This window comes from Culex pipiens, chromosome 3 (genome assembly GCF_016801865.2).
Source record: "Culex pipiens pallens isolate TS chromosome 3, TS_CPP_V2, whole genome shotgun sequence".
Classification (NCBI taxonomy): domain Eukaryota; kingdom Metazoa; phylum Arthropoda; class Insecta; order Diptera; family Culicidae; genus Culex; species Culex pipiens.
Window position 1 is genome coordinate 60203183 of NC_068939.1, and position 20001 is coordinate 60223183.

Below are 20001 nucleotides of genomic sequence, written 5' to 3' on the forward strand. Positions count from 1 at the left end.
TATGCCAGCAAGTGTATCACGCGAGATGAGAGAGAACGCAGAGAAGAACTCGGACGGCCGGAAAGCCGGACCGCGACGAAAACCCATGTAAACCCTCGAAATTGAAAAAGTTGGATCGTCACATTAGCCATTACAAAGTGTAACGTGGTTGCGTAAATTTAGCCGAATTTACCATCATTTCTTAAATTTCCTGGTTCGATCGGTTGATCAGCTTAACCAGATTTGTAAGTTGTTTTGCTATTGGCTCTTTAGGGCGTTGAATTTACTCATTTTGTATTCTTAATTATAAATTAATACAGCAGCGCGTGTGGGAGTAAAAAGCCACGAAAGAGGGCATAATTTGTCACCAGATTTACCATAATTAAAGCCACTTAGCGACCGTAAGTAGGGTGTAATGGAAATACGACGTGGAATTAATTCGAAACTTTGTTTACTAGAGCGAATTTAACCCGTGAGCAACAAGAGCATTTGTGTGAGGAAAAGGTGATAAAGGGCAAACTATTCATGTGAGTTGAATTATATTTCCATCTGAATCATGCGTAATAAAATCAATATTTTTTAGTTTTAAGCTACTACCAGAAAAGTTGCTGTAAAAATTCAGTTTGTTCTGAGGTCCGAACAATCTTAAAAATGAATAACCTCACTGGCTATTGCTGCGGGATCTGCAAGGCTGCGGTGGAAAAGGACGGTGACCTGCCCTTCTGCGACCACTGCCAGCAATTCTTCCACTACGAGTGCGCGCAGCTCGAGAAGGGCGTCAAGGACGATTCCTGGAGGTGCCCCAACTGCGCGGCCGAAATGGAAGTCACCCAGGTCATTGTAAAGTTTGACGACCTGGAGAAGACCCTGCAGGAGCTGGAAGCAGAAGCGAAGCGCCAGGAGGAGAGAATCTTCGCGGAACAACAGCTGCACAAACGTCGCCTGGAGCTGCAACAGCAAACACAGCAGCGTCAACAAGAGGCCGAAAGGCAGATGCTGGCCCTCGAGCAGCAGCTCATGGAGCAACAACTCGCTGCCGAGAAGCAGTTCCAGGAACAGCAGAAGAAGAATAAGGAAGAATTCGAGGCCAAGATGGCACAACTGAAAGCCGAGGCAAAGAGTCCTAAAACAAAAAAGGAAAAGAAAATCAAGAAGTCCAAAGGGGACAAAAAGAAGCTCGATGCCTCAGGCACGGCTGGCCCCAGCGGAATCTCAACGCCGCTCCGACATCCGGGAGTTACGATTCCAGAAGTACCCAAACCAAAACCGACTCCGATACCGGCGGACTCAGGTGAAGAGGGTAACGGCAACGAAGGAGACGAGTCCGGCTCGGACACTAGCGGAACGGAGACGGAATCCAGTTCGTCGGATGATGAGCAGGGAAAAGCGGAAGTAGAACCACCCAAGCAGCTACGGGGGCCAACGAAGGCGCAGCTTACTGCCCGCCAGTTCTTGGCCAGAAAACTGCCCGTGTTCACTGGACGCTGCGAGGAGTGGCCAATGTTTATAAGCAGCTACGAGACGTCGAACCTGGCCTGCGGATTTTCGAACGTCGAGAACCTCGCCAGACTGCAAGACAGCATTCGGGAGCCAGCGTTGACCAACGTGCGCAGCCTACTGTTGCTGCCCGAGAAGGTCCCGGCGGCGATCGAAACTCTACGCATGCTGTACGGCCGGCCCGAACAGCTGCTCAACACGCTGTTGATCAAGGTACGGAAGGCCGACTCTCCCAGGTCGGATCGTCTGGAGTCGTTCATTTACTTCGGCGTCGTGGTCCAGCAGCTCGTAGACCACCTCGAGGCCACCCACATGAACGATCACTTGGTCAACCCACTGTTGATCCGAGAGCTGGTGGAAAAACTACCCGCCGGGTCGAAACTCGAATGGATTCGGTTCAAGAAGCTGAAGAAGCACGTCTCGCTCCGAACTTTCGCTGACTTCCTGTCGGACATCGTGACCGATGCAAGCGAGGCCACACTGTTCACCGAACCGCAGCTGCAACATCAGCCGCAGGCTCGCAGAGACGCCAAACCAAAAGCTGGATCCAGAACGCACGAAAGCTACCTTCACACTCACGCTGCTGCGGAGAATAGCGGAGACACAAACCATGCCGGTGTAAACAACAAAAGACCATGCAGGATTTGTGATCGCACCGACCATCGAGTCCGCAACTGTGAGAAGTTCAAGCAGCTGAAATTGGAGGATCGTTTGGACGCAGTCAAGAAGTGGCAACTCTGCAAGCTGTGCCTGAATGAGCACGGGTCTGCCCGCTGCCGGATGAACTTCAGGTGCAACGTGGGAAACTGCAAGGAGCGGCACAACGCACTTCTGCACAGCGATGTCCCCGCAACGGTCGCCAACTGCAACGCTCACGATGTGCGGGCCAGACAGCCGGTGATCTTCAGGATGATTCCGGTCACGCTGTACAACGGCGGCAGATCGGTCAACATTATCGCGTTTCTGGACGAGGGAGCTTCGTACACGTTGGTGGACGAGTCCATCACGAAGTTGCTGAACGTTCGCGGCTCAGTTCAACCGCTGCGCATTATGTGGACCGCTGGAGTTTCAAGGCTGGAGAAACAATCGGAGAACGTCTGCCTGTCGATCTCTGCCAGAGGGGTGTCGACTCAGTTCCAGATCAAGAACGCCCACACCGTGAACGAGCTGAAGCTTCCGGAACAAACCGTGTGCTTCGCCGACGTCGTCAAGGAGTACAAGCATCTGCACGATCTCCCGGTGGCAGATTACCGCGGCGCGCCGAAGATCTTGATTGGCTTGAAGGATCTGCACCTGTACGCGCCTCTCGAGTCTCGCATCGGCGGCGCTGGAGAACCAATCGCTGTAAAGTCGAAACTTGGATGGACGATCTACGGCCCCCACGAGAACAACGCGCCAGCAGCTGGATTCGTAGGTCATCATGCTTGTCACCAAGTCTCTAACCAAGACCTGCATGATCTCCTGAAGAACCAGTACCTCCTCGAAGAAACTGGCATCTCCATGGCGCTGCTGCCGGAGTCGGACGAGGACAAGCGAGCCAGGTCGATTCTGGAGTCAACGACAGTGCGCATCGGGGATCGATACGAGACCGGCCTGTTATGGAAAGCGGACGACACAAGTTTCCCCGACAGCTACGTGATGGCGCTGAAAAGGTTGAAATCCCTGGAAAGAAAGCTGCTGAAGAACGACTCGCTGTACGACAACGTGCGGCGCCAAATCGTCGAGTATCAACAGAAGGGCTACGCGCACAAGGCCTCCCAGCAAGAACTGGCTGCGTGCGATCCGCGAAAGGTGTGGTACTTGCCGCTGAACGTGGTGACGCACCCCAAGAAGCCGGAGAAAGTACGCCTCGTGTGGGACGCGGCCGCTACTGTGGCGGGAGTCTCGCTCAACAGCCAGCTGCTCAAGGGGCCGGACATGCTGACGTCGCTTCCTTCCGTGATCTTCCGATTCCGTGAACGTCCTGTCGGATTCGGTGGTGATATCAGGGAAATGTATCACCAGCTGCGCATACGGAAGGAGGATACGAACGCCCAGAGGTTCCTGTTCCGGAACGACCCAACGGCCGAGCCTGAGGTGTACATCATGGACGTCGCCACCTTCGGGGCAACTTGCTCGCCGTGTGCCGCGCAGTTTGTGAAAAACAAGAACGCGGAGGAGTTCTCGAAGCAGTATCCCGCGGCGGCGAAGGCAATCGTGGAGAACCATTATGTCGACGACTACTACGACAGCGCGTCGACGGTCGACGAAGCGATTCAGCGGGCGAAGGAGGTCAGACTCATCCACTCGAAAGCGGGCTTCGAGATCCGCAATTGGGTGGCCAGTTCAAGCGAGGTTGTCAGCGCGCTGGGCGAGAAGGAAGCCGATCAGAAAGTTCACCTCAGCCAAAACAAGACGACCGGTTACGAACGAGTGCTGGGCATTGTGTGGAACACGAGCACCGACGAGTTCTTGTTCTCGGCCGAGATGAGAGAGGATCTGGAGCGGTACTTGAAAGGAGAGCTGCGGCCCACGAAGCGGGTGGTGTCGAGCTGCGTAATGAGCCTGTTCGACCCTCAAGGTTTTCTGATCTCGTTCACGATCTTCGGGCGGATTTTGATCCAGGACTTGTGGCGGGCTGGCTGTGATTGGGACAAGGCGGTCGACGACGAAGCGTGGGAGAAATGGAAGCGCTGGGTGAGTCGCCTGCAAGAAGTCGAAGGCGTTCGAATCCCGCGGTACTACTTCCAGGGCGCGCACGATCTGAACTACGAGACGTTGGAGCTTCATGTGTTCTGCGACGCGAGTCAGTGCGCTTACGGTGCTGTCGCCTTCTTCTGGATTATGTCGTCGATGGGCCCAATCTGCGCGCTCGTGTCCGGGAAGTCAAAGGTGGCACCGCTGAAGCTGCTCAGCATCCCGCGCTTGGAACTGCAGTCAGATGTGGTCGGCTCGAGACTCATGAACTTCGTGCAGGAGAACCACACCCTCAAGATTGCGGAACGGTTCATCTGGTCAGACTCTGAAGTTGCTTTGTCGTGGATCCATTCTGACCAGCGAAAGTATAAGCAATTCGTTGCCTTTCGCGTCGGCGAAATTCTGACGCTGACCAAGCAGAGCGAGTGGCGGAAGGTGCCATCAAAGCTGAATCTGGCAGACATGCTCACCAAGTGGGACAACAAGCACAGTTTCGGGCCGGACGGGCCATGGTCACGAGCGCCGGAATTCATCGAAGAAGCCAAGAGACTGTGGGCCATCTCGAAGCAGCAGGTGCAGCTGAACACGCCCGAGGAGATGCGAGCGAGTGTGCTGTACCACAGCATCATTGTCACCGAGCAAATCATCGATCCTCAAAACTTCTCTCGCTGGACGGTGATGGTAAGATCCGTGGCGTGCCTGGCTCGATTTCGCTCCAATTGTCGCAGAAAAGCAAAGGGTTTGCCGATCGAAGCACTTCCCCTTTCGAAGGCGATGAAGGGGCTCGTGAAAAGGACCGTGCCAGCAGTTCCAGTCCCGCTGAAGCGGGAAGAATACCAGATGGCGGAAACATACTTGTGGAGATGGGCGCAAGCGGACTACTTCCCGGACGAGGTGACAACCCTTCTTAAAAACCTCGAACTCCCCGCGGACAAGAAGCTACCCCTGGAGAAGAGCAGCGTGCTGTACAAGCTGACCCCGTTCCTGGATGAGCAGAAAGTGATGCGAGTTGACGGTCGACTTGAGCGAGCTACCATGGTTCCGTTTGAAGTTCGCTTTCCCGTCATCCTGCCCAAAGGTCATCCGGTGACAACGAAGCTGCTGGAGCACTATCACCAGAAGATGGGCCACGCGTACTTCGAGACGGCAATCAACGAGCTTCGGCAGCGTTTCTTCATCCCGAACCTACGAGCCGAGCTGAAGCGGGTGATGACGGCGTGCGTGAAGTGCAAGGTGGAGAAAAGCGTACCGGCGATCCCGAGAATGGCACCACTTCCAGTCCAGCGTGTGACTCCACATCAGCGGGCGTTCAGCTACACCGGGGTCGACTACTTCGGCCCAGTAGCAGTGACGGTCGGGCGGCGTTCCGAAAAGCGTTGGGTCAGCCTCTTCACGTGTTTGACCACGCGTGCCATCCATCTGGAAGTCGTGCATAGCTTGACCACACAGTCGTGCGTCATGGCTATCAGACGATTCGCTTGCCGGAGAGGAATGCCCATCGAGTTCTTCAGCGACAACGGCACGAACTTCCAGGGCGCGAGTAAGGAGATCGTACGCGTGGACGCGGAATGCAGAGAAGAGTTCACCGACGCCAGAACGAGCTGGAACTTCAACCCACCATCAGCGCCGCACATGGGCGGGGCCTGGGAGAGGCTTGTGAGGTCGGTCAAGGAAGCTCTGAAGGCGTTCGACGACGGGAGAAAGCTGACGGACGAGGTGTTGCTGACCAGTTTGGCGGAAGCGGAGGATCTCATCAACACACGTCCGCTGACGTATCTGTCATCCGAAGCAGGATCAACCGAAGCTCTTACGCCCAACCATTTCTTGCGAGGAGTGACGACCAACGATGGAGCGCAACGCGCGGAATCGACCAGTCCAGCCGAAGCTCTCCGAGACAGCTACAAGCGGTCGCAACTCCTTGCTGACTGCTTTTGGAAACGCTGGATTGCGGAGTACCTTCCGACCCTGAACCAACGGACGAAGTGGCACGCGGAGGCGGAGCCTATCGCGTGTGGAGATGTCGTCTACGTCGTGGAAGGCGCTAATCGCGGTAACTGGGTCCGGGGCATCGTGACGGAGGTCTTCAAGGGTGCCGATGGACGCATTCGGCAGGCGATGGTGAGGACATGCAGAGGAGAGCTGAAGCGGCCGGTGAGCAAACTGGCGGTGTTAGAAATCCAGGAGCGTAAAACTGGTGCGAAGGAGGCTCCACCCACCAGAGTTACGGGGCGGGGCAATGTTCGCACCGCTGGGCAGTTGATGAAAAATACTATGCCAGCAAGTGTATCACGCGAGATGAGAGAGAACGCAGAGAAGAACTCGGACGGCCGGAAAGCCGGACCGCGACGAAAACCCATGTAAACCCTCGAAATTGAAAAAGTTGGATCGTCACATTAGCCATTACAAAGTGTAACGTGGTTGCGTAAATTTAGCCGAATTTACCATCATTTCTTAAATTTCCTGGTTCGATCGGTTGATCAGCTTAACCAGATTTGTAAGTTGTTTTGCTATTGGCTCTTTAGGGCGTTGAATTTACTCATTTTGTATTCTTAATTATAAATTAATACAGCAGCGCGTGTGGGAGTAAAAAGCCACGAAAGAGGGCATAATTTGTCACCAGATTTACCATAATTAAAGCCACTTAGCGACCGTAAGTAGGGTGTAATGGAAATACGACGTGGAATTAATTCGAAACTTTGTTTACTAGAGCGAATTTAACCCGTGAGCAACAAGAGCATTTGTGTGAGGAAAAGGTGATAAAGGGCAAACTATTCATGTGAGTTGAATTATATTTCCATCTGAATCATGCGTAATAAAATCAATATTTTTTAGTTTTAAGCTACTACCAGAAAAGTTGCTGTAAAAATTCAGTTTGTTCTGAGGTCCGAACAATCTTAAAAATGAATAACCTCACTGGCTATTGCTGCGGGATCTGCAAGGCTGCGGTGGAAAAGGACGGTGACCTGCCCTTCTGCGACCACTGCCAGCAATTCTTCCACTACGAGTGCGCGCAGCTCGAGAAGGGCGTCAAGGACGATTCCTGGAGGTGCCCCAACTGCGCGGCCGAAATGGAAGTCACCCAGGTCATTGTAAAGTTTGACGACCTGGAGAAGACCCTGCAGGAGCTGGAAGCAGAAGCGAAGCGCCAGGAGGAGAGAATCTTCGCGGAACAACAGCTGCACAAACGTCGCCTGGAGCTGCAACAGCAAACACAGCAGCGTCAACAAGAGGCCGAAAGGCAGATGCTGGCCCTCGAGCAGCAGCTCATGGAGCAACAACTCGCTGCCGAGAAGCAGTTCCAGGAACAGCAGAAGAAGAATAAAGAAGATTTCGAGGCCAAGATGGCACAATTGAAGGCCGAGGCAAAGAGTCCTCAAACAAAAAAGGAGAAGAAAATTAAGAAGTCCAAAGGGGACAAAAAGAAGCCCGATGTCTCAGGCACGGCTGGCCCCAGCGGAATCTCAACGCCGCTCCGACATCCAGGACTTCCGATTCCAGAAGTACCCAAACCAAAACCGACTCCGATACCGGCGGACTCAGGTGAAGAGGGTAACGGCAACGAAGGAGACGAGTCCGGCTCGGACACTAGCGGAACGGAGACGGAATCCAGTTCGTCGGATGATGAGCAGGAAAAGGCGGAAGTAGAACCACCCAAGCAGCTACGGGGGCCAACGAAGGCGCAGCTTACTGCCCGCCAGTTCTTGGCCAGAAAACTGCCCGTATTCACTGGACGCTGCGAGGAGTGGCCAATGTTTATAAGCAGCTACGAGACGTCGAACCTGGCCTGCGGATTTTCGAACGTCGAGAACCTCGCCAGACTGCAAGACAGCATTCGGGAGCCAGCGTTGACCAACGTGCGCAGCCTACTGTTGCTGCCCGAGAAGGTCCCGGCGGCGATCGAAACTCTTCGTATGCTGTACGGCCGGCCCGAACAGCTGCTCAACACGCTGCTGATCAAGGTACGGAAGGCCGACTCTCCCAGGTCGGATCGTCTGGAGTCGTTCATTTACTTCGGTGTCGTGGTCCAGCAACTCGTAGACCACCTCGAGGCCACCCACATGAACGATCACCTGGTCAACCCACTGTTGATCCGAGAGCTGGTGGAGAAACTACCCGCCGGGTCGAAACTCGAATGGATTCGGTTTAAGAAGCAGAAGAAGCACGTCACGCTCCGAACTTTCGCTGACTTCCTGTCGGACATCGTGGCCGATGCAAGCGAGGCCACACTGTTCACCGAACCGCAGCTGCAACATCAGCCGCAGGCTCGCAGAGACGCCAAACCAAAAGCTGGATCCAGAACGCACGAAAGCTACCTTCACACTCACGCTGCTGCGGAGAATAGCGGAGACACAAACCATGCCGGTGTAAACAACAAAAGACCATGCAGGATTTGTGATCGCACCGACCATCGAGTCCGCAACTGTGAGAAGTTCAAGCAGCTGAAATTGGAGGATCGTTTGGACGCTGTTAAGAAGTGGCAACTCTGCAAGCTGTGCTTGAATGAGCACGGGTCTGCCCGCTGCCGGATGAACTTCAGGTGCAACGTGGAAAACTGCAAGGAGCGGCACAACGCACTTCTGCACAGCGATGTCCCCGCAACGGTCGCCAACTGCAACGCTCACGATGTGCGGGCCGGACAGCCGGTGATCTTCAGGATGATTCCGGTCACGCTGTACAACGGCGGCAGATCGGTCAACATTATCGCGTTTCTGGACGAGGGAGCTTCGTACACGTTGGTGGACGAGTCCATCACGAAGTTGCTGAACGTTCGCGGCTCAGTTCAACCGCTGCGCATTATGTGGACTGCTGGAGTTTCAAGGCTGGAGAAACAATCGGAGAACGTGTGCCTGTCGATCTCTGCAAGAGGGGTGTCGACTCAGTTCCAGATCAAGAACGCCCACACCGTGAACGAGCTGAAACTTCCAGAACAAACCGTGTGCTTCGCAGACGTCGTCAAGGAGTACAAGCATCTGCACGATCTCCCGGTGGCAGATTACCGCGGCGCGCCGAAGATCTTGATTGGCTTGAAGGATCTGCACCTGTACGCGCCACTCGAGTCTCGGATCGGCGGCGCTGGAGAACCAATCGCTGTAAAGTCGAAACTTGGATGGACGATCTACGGTCCCCACGAGAACAACGCGCCAGCAGCTGGATTCGTAGGTCATCATGCTTGTCACCAAGTCTCTAACCAAGACCTGCATGATCTCCTGAAGAACCAGTACCTCCTCGAAGAAACTGGCATCTCCATGGCGCTGCTGCCGGAGTCGGACGAGGCCAAGCGAGCCAGGTCGATTCTGGAGTCAACGACAGTGCGCATCGGGGATCGATACGAGACCGGCCTGTTATGGAAAGCGGACGACACAAGTTTCCCCGACAGCTACGTGATGGCGCTGAAAAGGTTGAAATCCCTGGAAAGAAAGCTGCTGAAGAACGACTCGCTGTACGACAACGTGCGGCGCCAAATCGTCGAGTATCAACAGAAGGGCTACGCGCACAAGGCCTCCCAGCAAGAACTGGCTGCGTGCGATCCGCGAAAGGTGTGGTACTTGCCGCTGAACGTGGTGACGCACCCCAAGAAGCCGGAGAAAGTACGCCTCGTGTGGGACGCGGCCGCTACTGTGGCGGGAGTCTCGCTCAACAGCCAGCTGCTCAAGGGGCCGGACATGCTGACGTCGCTTCCTTCCGTGATCTTCCGATTCCGTGAACGTCCTGTCGGATTCGGAGGTGATATCAGGGAAATGTATCACCAGCTACGCATACGGAAGGAGGATACGAACGCCCAGAGGTTCCTGTTCCGGAACGACCCAACGGCCGAGCCTGAGGTGTACATCATGGACGTCGCCACCTTCGGAGCAACTTGCTCGCCGTGTGCCGCGCAGTTTGTGAAAAACAAGAACGCGGAGGAGTTCTCGAAGCAGTATCCCGCGGCGGCGAAGGCAATCGTGGAGAACCATTATGTCGACGACTACTACGATAGCGCGTCGACGGTCGACGAAGCGATTCAGCGGGCGAAGGAGGTCAGACTCATTCACTCGAAAGCGGGCTTCGAGATCCGCAATTGGGTGGCCAGTTCAAGCGAGGTTGTCCGCGCGCTGGGCGAGAAGAATGCCGATCAGAAAGTTCACCTCAGCCAAAACAAGACGACCGGTTACGAACGAGTGCTGGGCATTGTGTGGAACACGAGCACCGACGAGTTCTTGTTCTCGGCCGAGATGAGAGAGGATCTGGAGCGGTACTTGAAAGGAGAGCTGCGGCCCACGAAGCGGGTGGTGTCGAGCTGCGTAATGAGCCTGTTCGACCCTCAAGGTTTTCTGATCTCGTTCACGATCTTCGGGCGGATTTTGATCCAGGACTTGTGGCGGGCTGGCTGTGATTGGGACAAGGCGGTCGACGACGAAGCGTGGGAGAAATGGAAGCGCTGGGTGAGTCGCCTGCAAGAAGTCGAAGGCGTTCGAATCCCGCGGTACTACTTCCAGGGCGCGCACGATCTGAACTACGAGACGTTGGAGCTTCATGTGTTCTGCGACGCGAGTCAGTGCGCTTACGGTGCTGTCGCCTTCTTCTGGATTATGTCGTCGATGGGCCCAATCTGCGCGCTCGTGTCCGGGAAGTCGAAGGTGGCACCGCTGAAGCTGCTCAGCATCCCGCGCTTGGAACTGCAGTCAGATGTGGTCGGCTCGAGACTCATGAACTTCGTGCAGGAGAACCACACCCTCAAGATTGCGGAACGGTTCATCTGGTCAGACTCTGAAGTTGCTTTGTCGTGGATCCATTCTGACCAGCGAAAGTATAAGCAATTCGTTGCCTTTCGCGTCGGCGAAATTCTGACGCTGACCAAGCAGAGCGAGTGGCGGAAGGTGCCATCAAAGCTGAATCTGGCGGACATGCTCACCAAGTGGGACAACAAGCACAGTTTCGGGCCGGACGGGCCTTGGTCACGAGCGCCGGAATTCATCGAAGAAGCCAAGAGACTGTGGGCCATCTCGAAGCAGCTGGTGCAGCTGAATACACCCGAGGAGATGCGAGCGAGTGTGCTGTACCACAGCATCATTGTTACCGAGCAAATCATCGAGCCTCAAAACTTTTCTCGCTGGACGGTGATGGTACGATCCGTGGCGTGCCTGGCTCGATTTCGCTCCAATTGTCGCAGAAAAGCCCATGGTTTGCCGATCGAAGCGCTTCCCCTTTCGAAGGCGATGAAGGGGCTCGTTAAACGGACCGTGCCAGCAGTTCCAGTTCCGCTGAGGCGGGAAGAATACCAGACGGCGGAAACCTACTTGTGGAGATGGGCGCAAGCGGACTACTTCCCGGACGAGGTGACAACCCTTCTTAAAAACCTCGTACTCCCCGCGGACAAGAAGCTATCCCTGGAGAAGAGCAGCGTGCTGTACAAGCTGACCCCGTTCCTGGATGAGCAGAAAGTGATGCGAGTTGACGGTCGACTTGAGCGAGCTACCATGGTTCCGTTTGAGGTTCGCTTTCCCGTCATCCTGCCCAAAGGTCATCCTGTGACAACGAAGCTGCTAGAGCACTATCACCAGAAGATGGGCCACGCGTACTTCGAGACGGCAATCAACGAGCTTCGGCAGCGCTTCTTCATCCCGAACCTACGAGCCGAGCTGAAGCGGGTGATGACGGCGTGCGTGAAGTGCAAGGTGGAGAAAAGCGTACCGGCAATCCCGAGAATGGCACCACTTCCAGTCCAGCGTGTGACTCCACATCAGCGGGCGTTCAGCTACACCGGGGTCGACTACTTCGGCCCAATAGCAGTGACGGTCGGGCGGCGTTCCGAAAAGCGTTGGGTCAGCCTCTTCACGTGTTTGACCACGCGTGCCATCCATCTGGAAGTCGTACATAGCTTGACCACACAGTCGTGCGTCATGGCTATCAGACGATTCGCTTGCCGGAGAGGAATGCCCATCGAGTTCTTCAGCGACAACGGCACGAACTTCCAGGGCGCGAGTAAGAAGATCGTACGCGTGGACGCGGAATGCAGAGAAGAGTTCACCGACGCCAGAACGAGCTGGAACTTCAACCCACCATCAGCGCCGCACATGGGCGGGGCCTGGGAGAGGCTTGTGAGGTCGGTCAAGGAAGCACTGAAGGCGTTCGACGACGGGAGAAAGCTGACGGACGAAGTGTTGCTGACCAGTTTGGCGGAAGCGGAGGATCTCATCAACACACGTCCGCTGACGTACTTGTCAACCGAAGCAGGATCAACCGAAGCTCTTACGCCCAACCATTTCTTGCGAGGAGTGACGGCCAACGACGGAGCTCAACGCGCTGAATCGACCAGTCCAGCCGAAGCTCTCCGAGACTGCTACAAGCGGTCGCAACTCCTTGCTGATTGCTTTTGGAAACGCTGGATTGCGGAGTACCTTCCGACCCTGAACCAACGGACGAAGTGGCACGCGGAGGCGGAGCCTATCGCGTGTGGAGATGTCGTCTACGTCGTGGAAGGCGCTAATCGCGGTAACTGGGTCCGGGGCATCGTGACGGAGGTCTTCAAGGGTGCCGATGGACGCATTCGGCAGGCGTTGGTGAGGACAAGCAGAGGAGAGCTGATGCGGCCGGTGAGCAAACTGGCGGTGCTAGAAATTCAGGAGCGTAAAACTGGTGCGAAGGAGGCTCCTCCCACCAGAGTTACGGGGCGGGGCAATGTTCGCACCGCTGGGCAGTTGATGAAAAATACTATGCCAGCAAGTGTATCACGCGAGATGAGAGAGAACGCAGAGAAGAACTCGGACGGCCGGAAAGCCGGACCGCGACGAAAACCCATGTAAACCCTCGAAATTGAAAAAGTTGGATCGTCACATTAGCCATTACAAAGTGTAACGTGGTTGCGTAAATTTAGCCGAATTTACCATCATTTCTTAAATTTCCTGGTTCGATCGGTTGATCAGCTTAACCAGATTTGTAAGTTGTTTTGCTATTGGCTCTTTAGGGCGTTGAATTTACTCATTTTGTATTCTTAATTATAAATTAATACAGCAGCGCGTGTGGGAGTAAAAAGCCACGAAAGAGGGCATAATTTGTCACCAGATTTACCATAATTAAAGCCACTTAGCGACCGTAAGTAGGGTGTAATGGAAATACGACGTGGAATTAATTCGAAACTTTGTTTACTAGAGCGAATTTAACCCGTGAGCAACAAGAGCATTTGTGTGAGGAAAAGGTGATAAAGGGCAAACTATTCATGTGAGTTGAATTATATTTCCATCTGAATCATGCGTAATAAAATCAATATTTTTTAGTTTTAAGCTACTACCAGAAAAGTTGCTGTAAAAATTCAGTTTGTTCTGAGGTCCGAACAGTTAGTATTTTTGAACGCATACACAACGTATTCATTTGGTTCAATATTTTTATTTATTAAGAAAGCTTTCAAATTGTGTACAAAAAGTAAGTAAGTTGTAAACGAAGCTTTTTATATCAGTTTTCAATCCAAACCCCTAATTTCCATAATGCTTGTGATTTTTCATTTACATGCTCCACAATTTTTCTTAACTTAAAATCAATAAAAAATTGTTTTGTATTAAATTTGAGAATTGCATAAATTATTACTGAAAAACAGGAAATAGCATTTCCAATGTATCAAATGAGTAGAAAAGATTTGCAAAAGACAACAACAACTCTTCAGTTTTCTTTGAAAAAGCATTTGTAAATTCAATAAGAGCAATTCTTACAAGAATTAGCTATTTCTGGGAATTTATTGTTGCATCATCAGTCCATACAAATCTTTATACACTATGGCAGCAGTGCAGAAAAAGTGCCATTTATTAAAAAAAAACGGATCATTTTTTGCCGATCGATTTTGTACCTTCGGCAAGTTTTTAGGTTTTGATGGGATGATTTCTAGAAAAAAATTAACTGTCCAAAAAAACCCTCTAAGTTGGCCTGTACTTCAACCTCTCGTCGCGACTCCCAGCTCGCGCAAACATAAACATAGTTCTCGATACATCCTTTGTATGAGCCGTGCCAAATTTATTGCAAATAAGTTATGCACGGACATGAAAAAAAACATGTTTGGATGTTTTTAAATTTTTGAGCAACACAAAATGGTAAAAAATCAATTGACCGTGCTGCGATTTTCTGAACAACACAACCAAAACAGTCGAAATTGAGTTCATCTTTTTTTTACGAAAATTTCAGATGAGAATTAAATAAAACCCAACAAAAATTCAATTTTTGTGTTGATGTAGTATCCTCATAAAAGTGACTGTATTGAAATGACTATTTTGCAGTAGAACTCTGAAAATATTGTAATTTTTAAATATATCTGAAAATTTTATTCAAAATTTAATTTACAATTTTAAAATACATTTTGAAAGAAAGATATTTTTCAAATGTTTTGAATTTGAACACAATATCACTTTATAACTTTACAAAAATATCTTAATTACCAAATATTTCCGACATTTTTAAATTATACAAAAGTAAATACTCAAATCTGATTTAAAAACACAAACTCAAAGTTTCATTGCAATTTGTCCTTAACAATTTGTTTGACTGAGGAAGCCAAAAATCATCTTATAAACTACTCCTAAAAACAGATTTTTGAAATTCCACCAAATGTTTTACAGTAAATATTGTATACAGTCAAGTCTCGATTATCCGAAGTTCGATTATCCGAAGTTTGATTATCCGATCTGTATGGGACTTCGGATAATCGAATCATGAACAAAACAAAATTTTCGTATTTTATATTTTATTTTTTTACTTTAAACATCAAATTCAAGTTCTGAGACTTAATTTTAGTCACTTTTGAGTGGTTGATAGCCTTTTAAATTCAAAAATGCATTTTTCAATATTTAAATCCGTAAGTTTGATAATTTTGGAATAAGAAGACAACAACTTCCATGGCTGCTGATGAATGAAACGGATGAATTTAGTCGATTGTTTATTGTGCATATGAAATTCAATACTTATTGAAATAAGACTTCAAAAAACATACGGCTGAGTAAATTTTCTTTTGACACGCGAACTTGATCGAAAAAATTGCAGCTTATCAAACATTTGGTTTTTAAACCGAGTCCGGTGGTGTAGTAGTAATCGTGGTTGCTTCTCCCTCCAATTGGCCCCGATGGCATTTTACGAGACGAGATTTGTCTGATCACGCCTCCGTTGAATGAGGAAGTAAATGTCCCAGGCCTAACCAACTCACTACCAAAGGTCGTCTGTTCGTATCCCGGAGAAGATGGGAGCTTAGGTGGAAAATGAGGTTTGGATTACCTCACTGTTTCAAGCCTTCAGACACATTGTTTGAGTAGGAATCTTGCAATAGCGCCAAGTCTACAGCATGTAAAAGTAAATCTTTCCCAGTTCCTGAGGGGAACACCCTTGAAGAGTATCGGGGCCGGCATTTACAAAGCGGATTCAGTGGCAGTTTCATTTTCAACTTAATGTTAACATGTTAAGGTTAATGTTAACATTCCATAGGTCGCCTCCCTAAGGTGTCGTGATAAGGTCCAGTTTGTGACGATACACTACCTTCCCTTTACTAAGCAATCGATTCCAGAAGGGAAAAGATCACCAGTTGTGTTGGTCCGAGCCGGGATTTGAACCCCGATCTACCGCTTACGAGGCGGAAGCGTTACCACTGGGCTACGTGGCTCGGTCTAGTCTACAGCATGGCCTTGAACAATTTATTATAAGCAAGTTCGCCAAAGAAAAATATCATGGAATACTCAACAGAAAAAAAAACATCCGTGGCCTAGTAATTTGAGTCTATTACACAAATTTAAATTTAGAATAAATAGAATAATAAAGTTGCATTGAATTCATTTAAGAGGATTTTGTCGAATTTTATCTAAACTTAAAATATTTTCCCGGTTTGTCAGTCGAATTCCCGAGTTTTTCCCGGTTTTCTCCCGGTGGAATAAATTCCCGGGTTTTTCCCGGTTTTCCCGGTTTTTTCCCGAGGTGGCCACCCTGTTTTACACCCAGGCCTTTTTCACGCAGCTGGATTACTACTTTATTTGCTGCATAACTCATGCCAGACCTCGGGGCAAGACAGTGAAAAAACCAGGACAAACTAGAGTTACTCCGGGAGCAAACGGGAGGAATCGAGAGAAATTGGGAGAAATGAGAGAAACGATGCCATTCTCGTTAGAAATGTCACTTTTGACATTGATGACGTTTCTCTCCGAGTGTCATTTTTTCAATCTAACACGACGACAAAAAATGTTTGGCTGAAAATGCGGTTCGTATGTTTAAAGGTTGATTTAACTGGACTTTTTTTTACCCCCAGGGACGTTCCGGAAGAACCCGCTGAAGTATATTGACCCGCGTGGGTGCCAAGAGTTCCAAGAAAGCCATGCCTACGGGTCCACGCGGCAGCAAAAACAAGAGTGGCGTATTGGAATTTGCTCGATAAATTTTCCTTCAGCGGCTGCTGACCACGCTGACCATCAGCCCTGCGGTGGGCCGTCCCCGCCCGTTTCAATGCCCTTGGCACCCTTGGCACAGATCCTGCGGGATGAGATTGTCCCTGCTGTCCACCCCAAAGTTCTATTGTTGGTCCCCAGCAGGATCGGTCCCGTCGATCTCTCCGAATTGTTAAACCTGACCGCCGTTATCTCCTGGACCTTCAGCTTTGTCACAAACATTGGCTTGAAGCTGGTCCGCTGCAGATCCGGCGTGAATCCGGGAGACTCCAGCACAAACGTCACCAACAGGTGCGCCCAAAGCTGGACACAACCTCGTTGGTTGGTTCAAACCCCCTACATACTTGTCGATCGAAACCTCCGTGAACCAGTTCGGCTGCTTGATGCTCAACCGGAAGATTTCCGAGAAATTCATGCCTGCGGGACCACCCGGAATATGCTAGTGGGTATTGGTAAAGAAGATAGTTGGGAAGGCCAACGTGCCCTTTATCTTAGTATCCGGCACGGAGTTCCTGGAATGTTCGTTGGGCTGGCCCGGAAGCAAGAGTTCTGCATCCTGTTCATCGACGTAATCGGTGCCGAGCATGAAACATGCTCAATCATCTGCTGGTTGAGATGAACGTGTTTAACATGACCACGACACGTGGTTCTGGCAGCAACTGACTGGGTGGACAATCTTGGGAAGGCGCTGCTACGTTCTGGCCGTTTCGATCGAACAAGCTTTGTGCTCGCACCGGACATCAAGGTTCGCGCAGTATTTTCCTAGTACATTACAAACCGGCTTGCCACGGAAGATGGCCGCATGACTCGGTTTTCACCGGTCCCGCATCTCAAACGAATCAAGCCATCGAGCGTGTAATCACCGCCATGGAAAAGAAAACGAAGGCGTTGGAAGAGAATCACATCGTCACCTACCACGAAGTTGGACACGCCAGGTGGTTCCTTGAGAAATCGGATTCCCTTCCTAAGGTTTCAATCATCCCCGCGACAAAGGCTTTGGTTACGCGCAGTATTTGTCCAAGGATCCTATGGTTTAAGGGTCTACTAAACAACTTTCTAGACAAACGCATAGTTATTTTTTGTAATTTTATTGTATTATTGGAAACGGAATAAGTTGTTAAATTAAACAAACGAACGGCACCACCAGCACGTCTATTTTTTAAATTTCGCTCGTTTGCAAATCTTCCTCTTTATGGTGCTTCAAATCTGGCCTTATTTAGGAATCAGCATCGTGACCTATTTGGAAGGCGGTCATCAAAAAAATCCTATCCAAACAAACTGCTTTCTGTTTGTTTTCTTGGATAAACTTCCACCGTCACCGATCAAAACGGTGAACTTCTTCTTAGCGATCAATGAGCGGCTTTAACCGGAACGGACATGCACTGTTGTTGGCACTGGGCTCTCTTCCGTATCCTACACCCTCTGAGTCCAAATCGAGGTTGGAATGGAACTGTTGTTTATCTACTTCGTTTCCAAACTGCTCTTGCTGAAAAGTTTAACTCCTCGGTTTCCAGCTCGATGCTAACTGTCGAGAAGTCCAACCGGAGCTGGAACCTAGCGAGCATGCGGCAAACACTTTTCCGCCGTTACTTCCTCCCCGACCATCCAAAGTTAACAGCCGAAAAACGCAGGTTGCGGTCGCATTCGGGGTCGGATAATTCTGTCAGTCAACCAACCTGCAGAGAGAAAATTTTTCGAGCAAAACTAGCACAAAATTCTTTACTAAGCGAATTCCACAAAGTATTTTACCTTGGCGCATATTCCACGCGGACACTTGGTCACTTTTTTGGCCGAAATGTACCGCTAGGGGCCCACAGGAACAAGGACATCGCATTTTTCCTAAAAACAGAAAAGTTTTCTGCGCAAACAAACCGATCCAAATTGTAAATAAACAAAACGTCAATTATTTCTTGTTTCGCTCTTCTCTCATTTTTTGCTCTTTTCTCTCAGAGGAACCGTGAAGAAACGGGAGCAATCGGGAGGAATCGGGAGAAATGTAGAGCAACCGAGATAAACTGTCAAAAGCAAAATTTCAGAGCAAACGGGAGCAAAGTAGAGGAAACGGGAGAAACTTGGAGTAATAAGACCTACTCCCTTGCTCACTGTCTTGCCCCGAGTGCCAGACCCTATCCAGGATGCTCATATTTGGGCCAGAGCTTGTTTAAAGCATGCTGAACGAGCTGCCAAATTTTGGTGAATGTGTTTTTTAGGTCCCCGAACAACTTTTTCCAAAAACCGTCTGGGACTTTGTCGAATTTTCAAAAATCTCATCATTTTCACTCAAAGTCTTATAACTCATGCCAGACCCTATCCAGGATGCTCATATTTGGGCCAGGCGTAGTTCAAAGCATCCTGAACGAGCTGCCAAATTTTGGTGAATGTGTTTTTTAGGTCCCCGAACAACTTTTTCCAAAAACCGTCTGGGACTTTGTCGAATTTTCAAAAATCTCATCGTTTCCACTCAAAGTCCCATAACTCATGCCAGACCCTATCCAGGATGCTCATATTTGGGCCAGGCGTAGTTCAAAGCATCCTGAACGAGCTGCCAAATTTTGGTGAATGTGTTTTTTAGATCCCCGAAGGAACCGGCTCCGTGGCTTAATGGTTACGGCTTCTGTCTCCCAAGCAGAAGGTTCAGGGATTAAATCCCGGTCGGTACCTTTGAAATTTGGAATCAGGAATTTGAATATGAATATAAACTAAAATGAATCAGGTGGGACTCGAACTCACACCTTTGGATTGGTGGTCTGGGACGCTAAACAGTCGGCCATCAGAAGGTTCACAATCTTGCAGTGTATTGATCCGCAGTGTTGAAACATGTTATCTTCTCATATTAAATACGCGCTGATCCCTGATTTGCCTGAGGGGATTGGAAGTCTAAATATAGATCGAGTTTCCTTCAGATGCTTGCTTCTATGTTTAGGCGGGGCCGAACAATGCCCAGCGACCTCGGAATTGGACCGCAAGGAGCTCTGTCATTCTGAAATGGGTCGTTGGAAGCAGCGCGAGGGCTATCACCACCTAATACCCGGGACTGAGATAAGCTGTATCAGCATTCGGCATGTACACAGTCTGATACAAATTATACTTTCCCATAATTTCGCTACCGGTTAGCGGGTATTGGATTGGACCACACACACACACACACATGTGTTTTTTAGATCCCCGAACAACTTTTTCCAAAAATCATCTGGGACTTTGTCGAATTTTCAAAAATCTCATCGTTTCCACTCAATGTCCCATAACTCATGCCAGACCCTATCCAGGATGCTCATATTTGGGCCAGAGCTTGTTTAAAGCATGCTGAATGAGCTGCTTAATTTTGGTGAATGTGTTTTTTAGGTCCCCGAACAACTTTTTCCAAAAATCATCTGGGACTTTGTCGAATTTTCAAAAATCTCATCATTTTCACTCAAAGTCCCATAACTCATGCCAGACCCTATCCAGGATGCTCATATTTGGGCCA

The 20001-nt window shown here is 50.1% G+C and overlaps 2 protein-coding genes across 13 annotated transcripts in view; one reads left to right on the forward strand and one right to left on the reverse strand.

Moving 5' to 3' along the window:
• The window catches only part of LOC120426136 (cell adhesion molecule Dscam2), a 430444-nt gene that overhangs the window by 111706 nt on the left and 298737 nt on the right, over nucleotides 1–20001 (reverse strand). The gene's annotated exons all lie outside the window — the stretch shown is intronic.
• Nucleotides 616–6513, forward strand: LOC120430513 (uncharacterized). The gene has a single exon (XM_039595612.2). The coding sequence runs from the start codon at nucleotides 631–633 to the stop codon at nucleotides 6511–6513; it is 5883 nt and encodes a 1960-aa protein (XP_039451546.1). The 5' UTR covers nucleotides 616–630.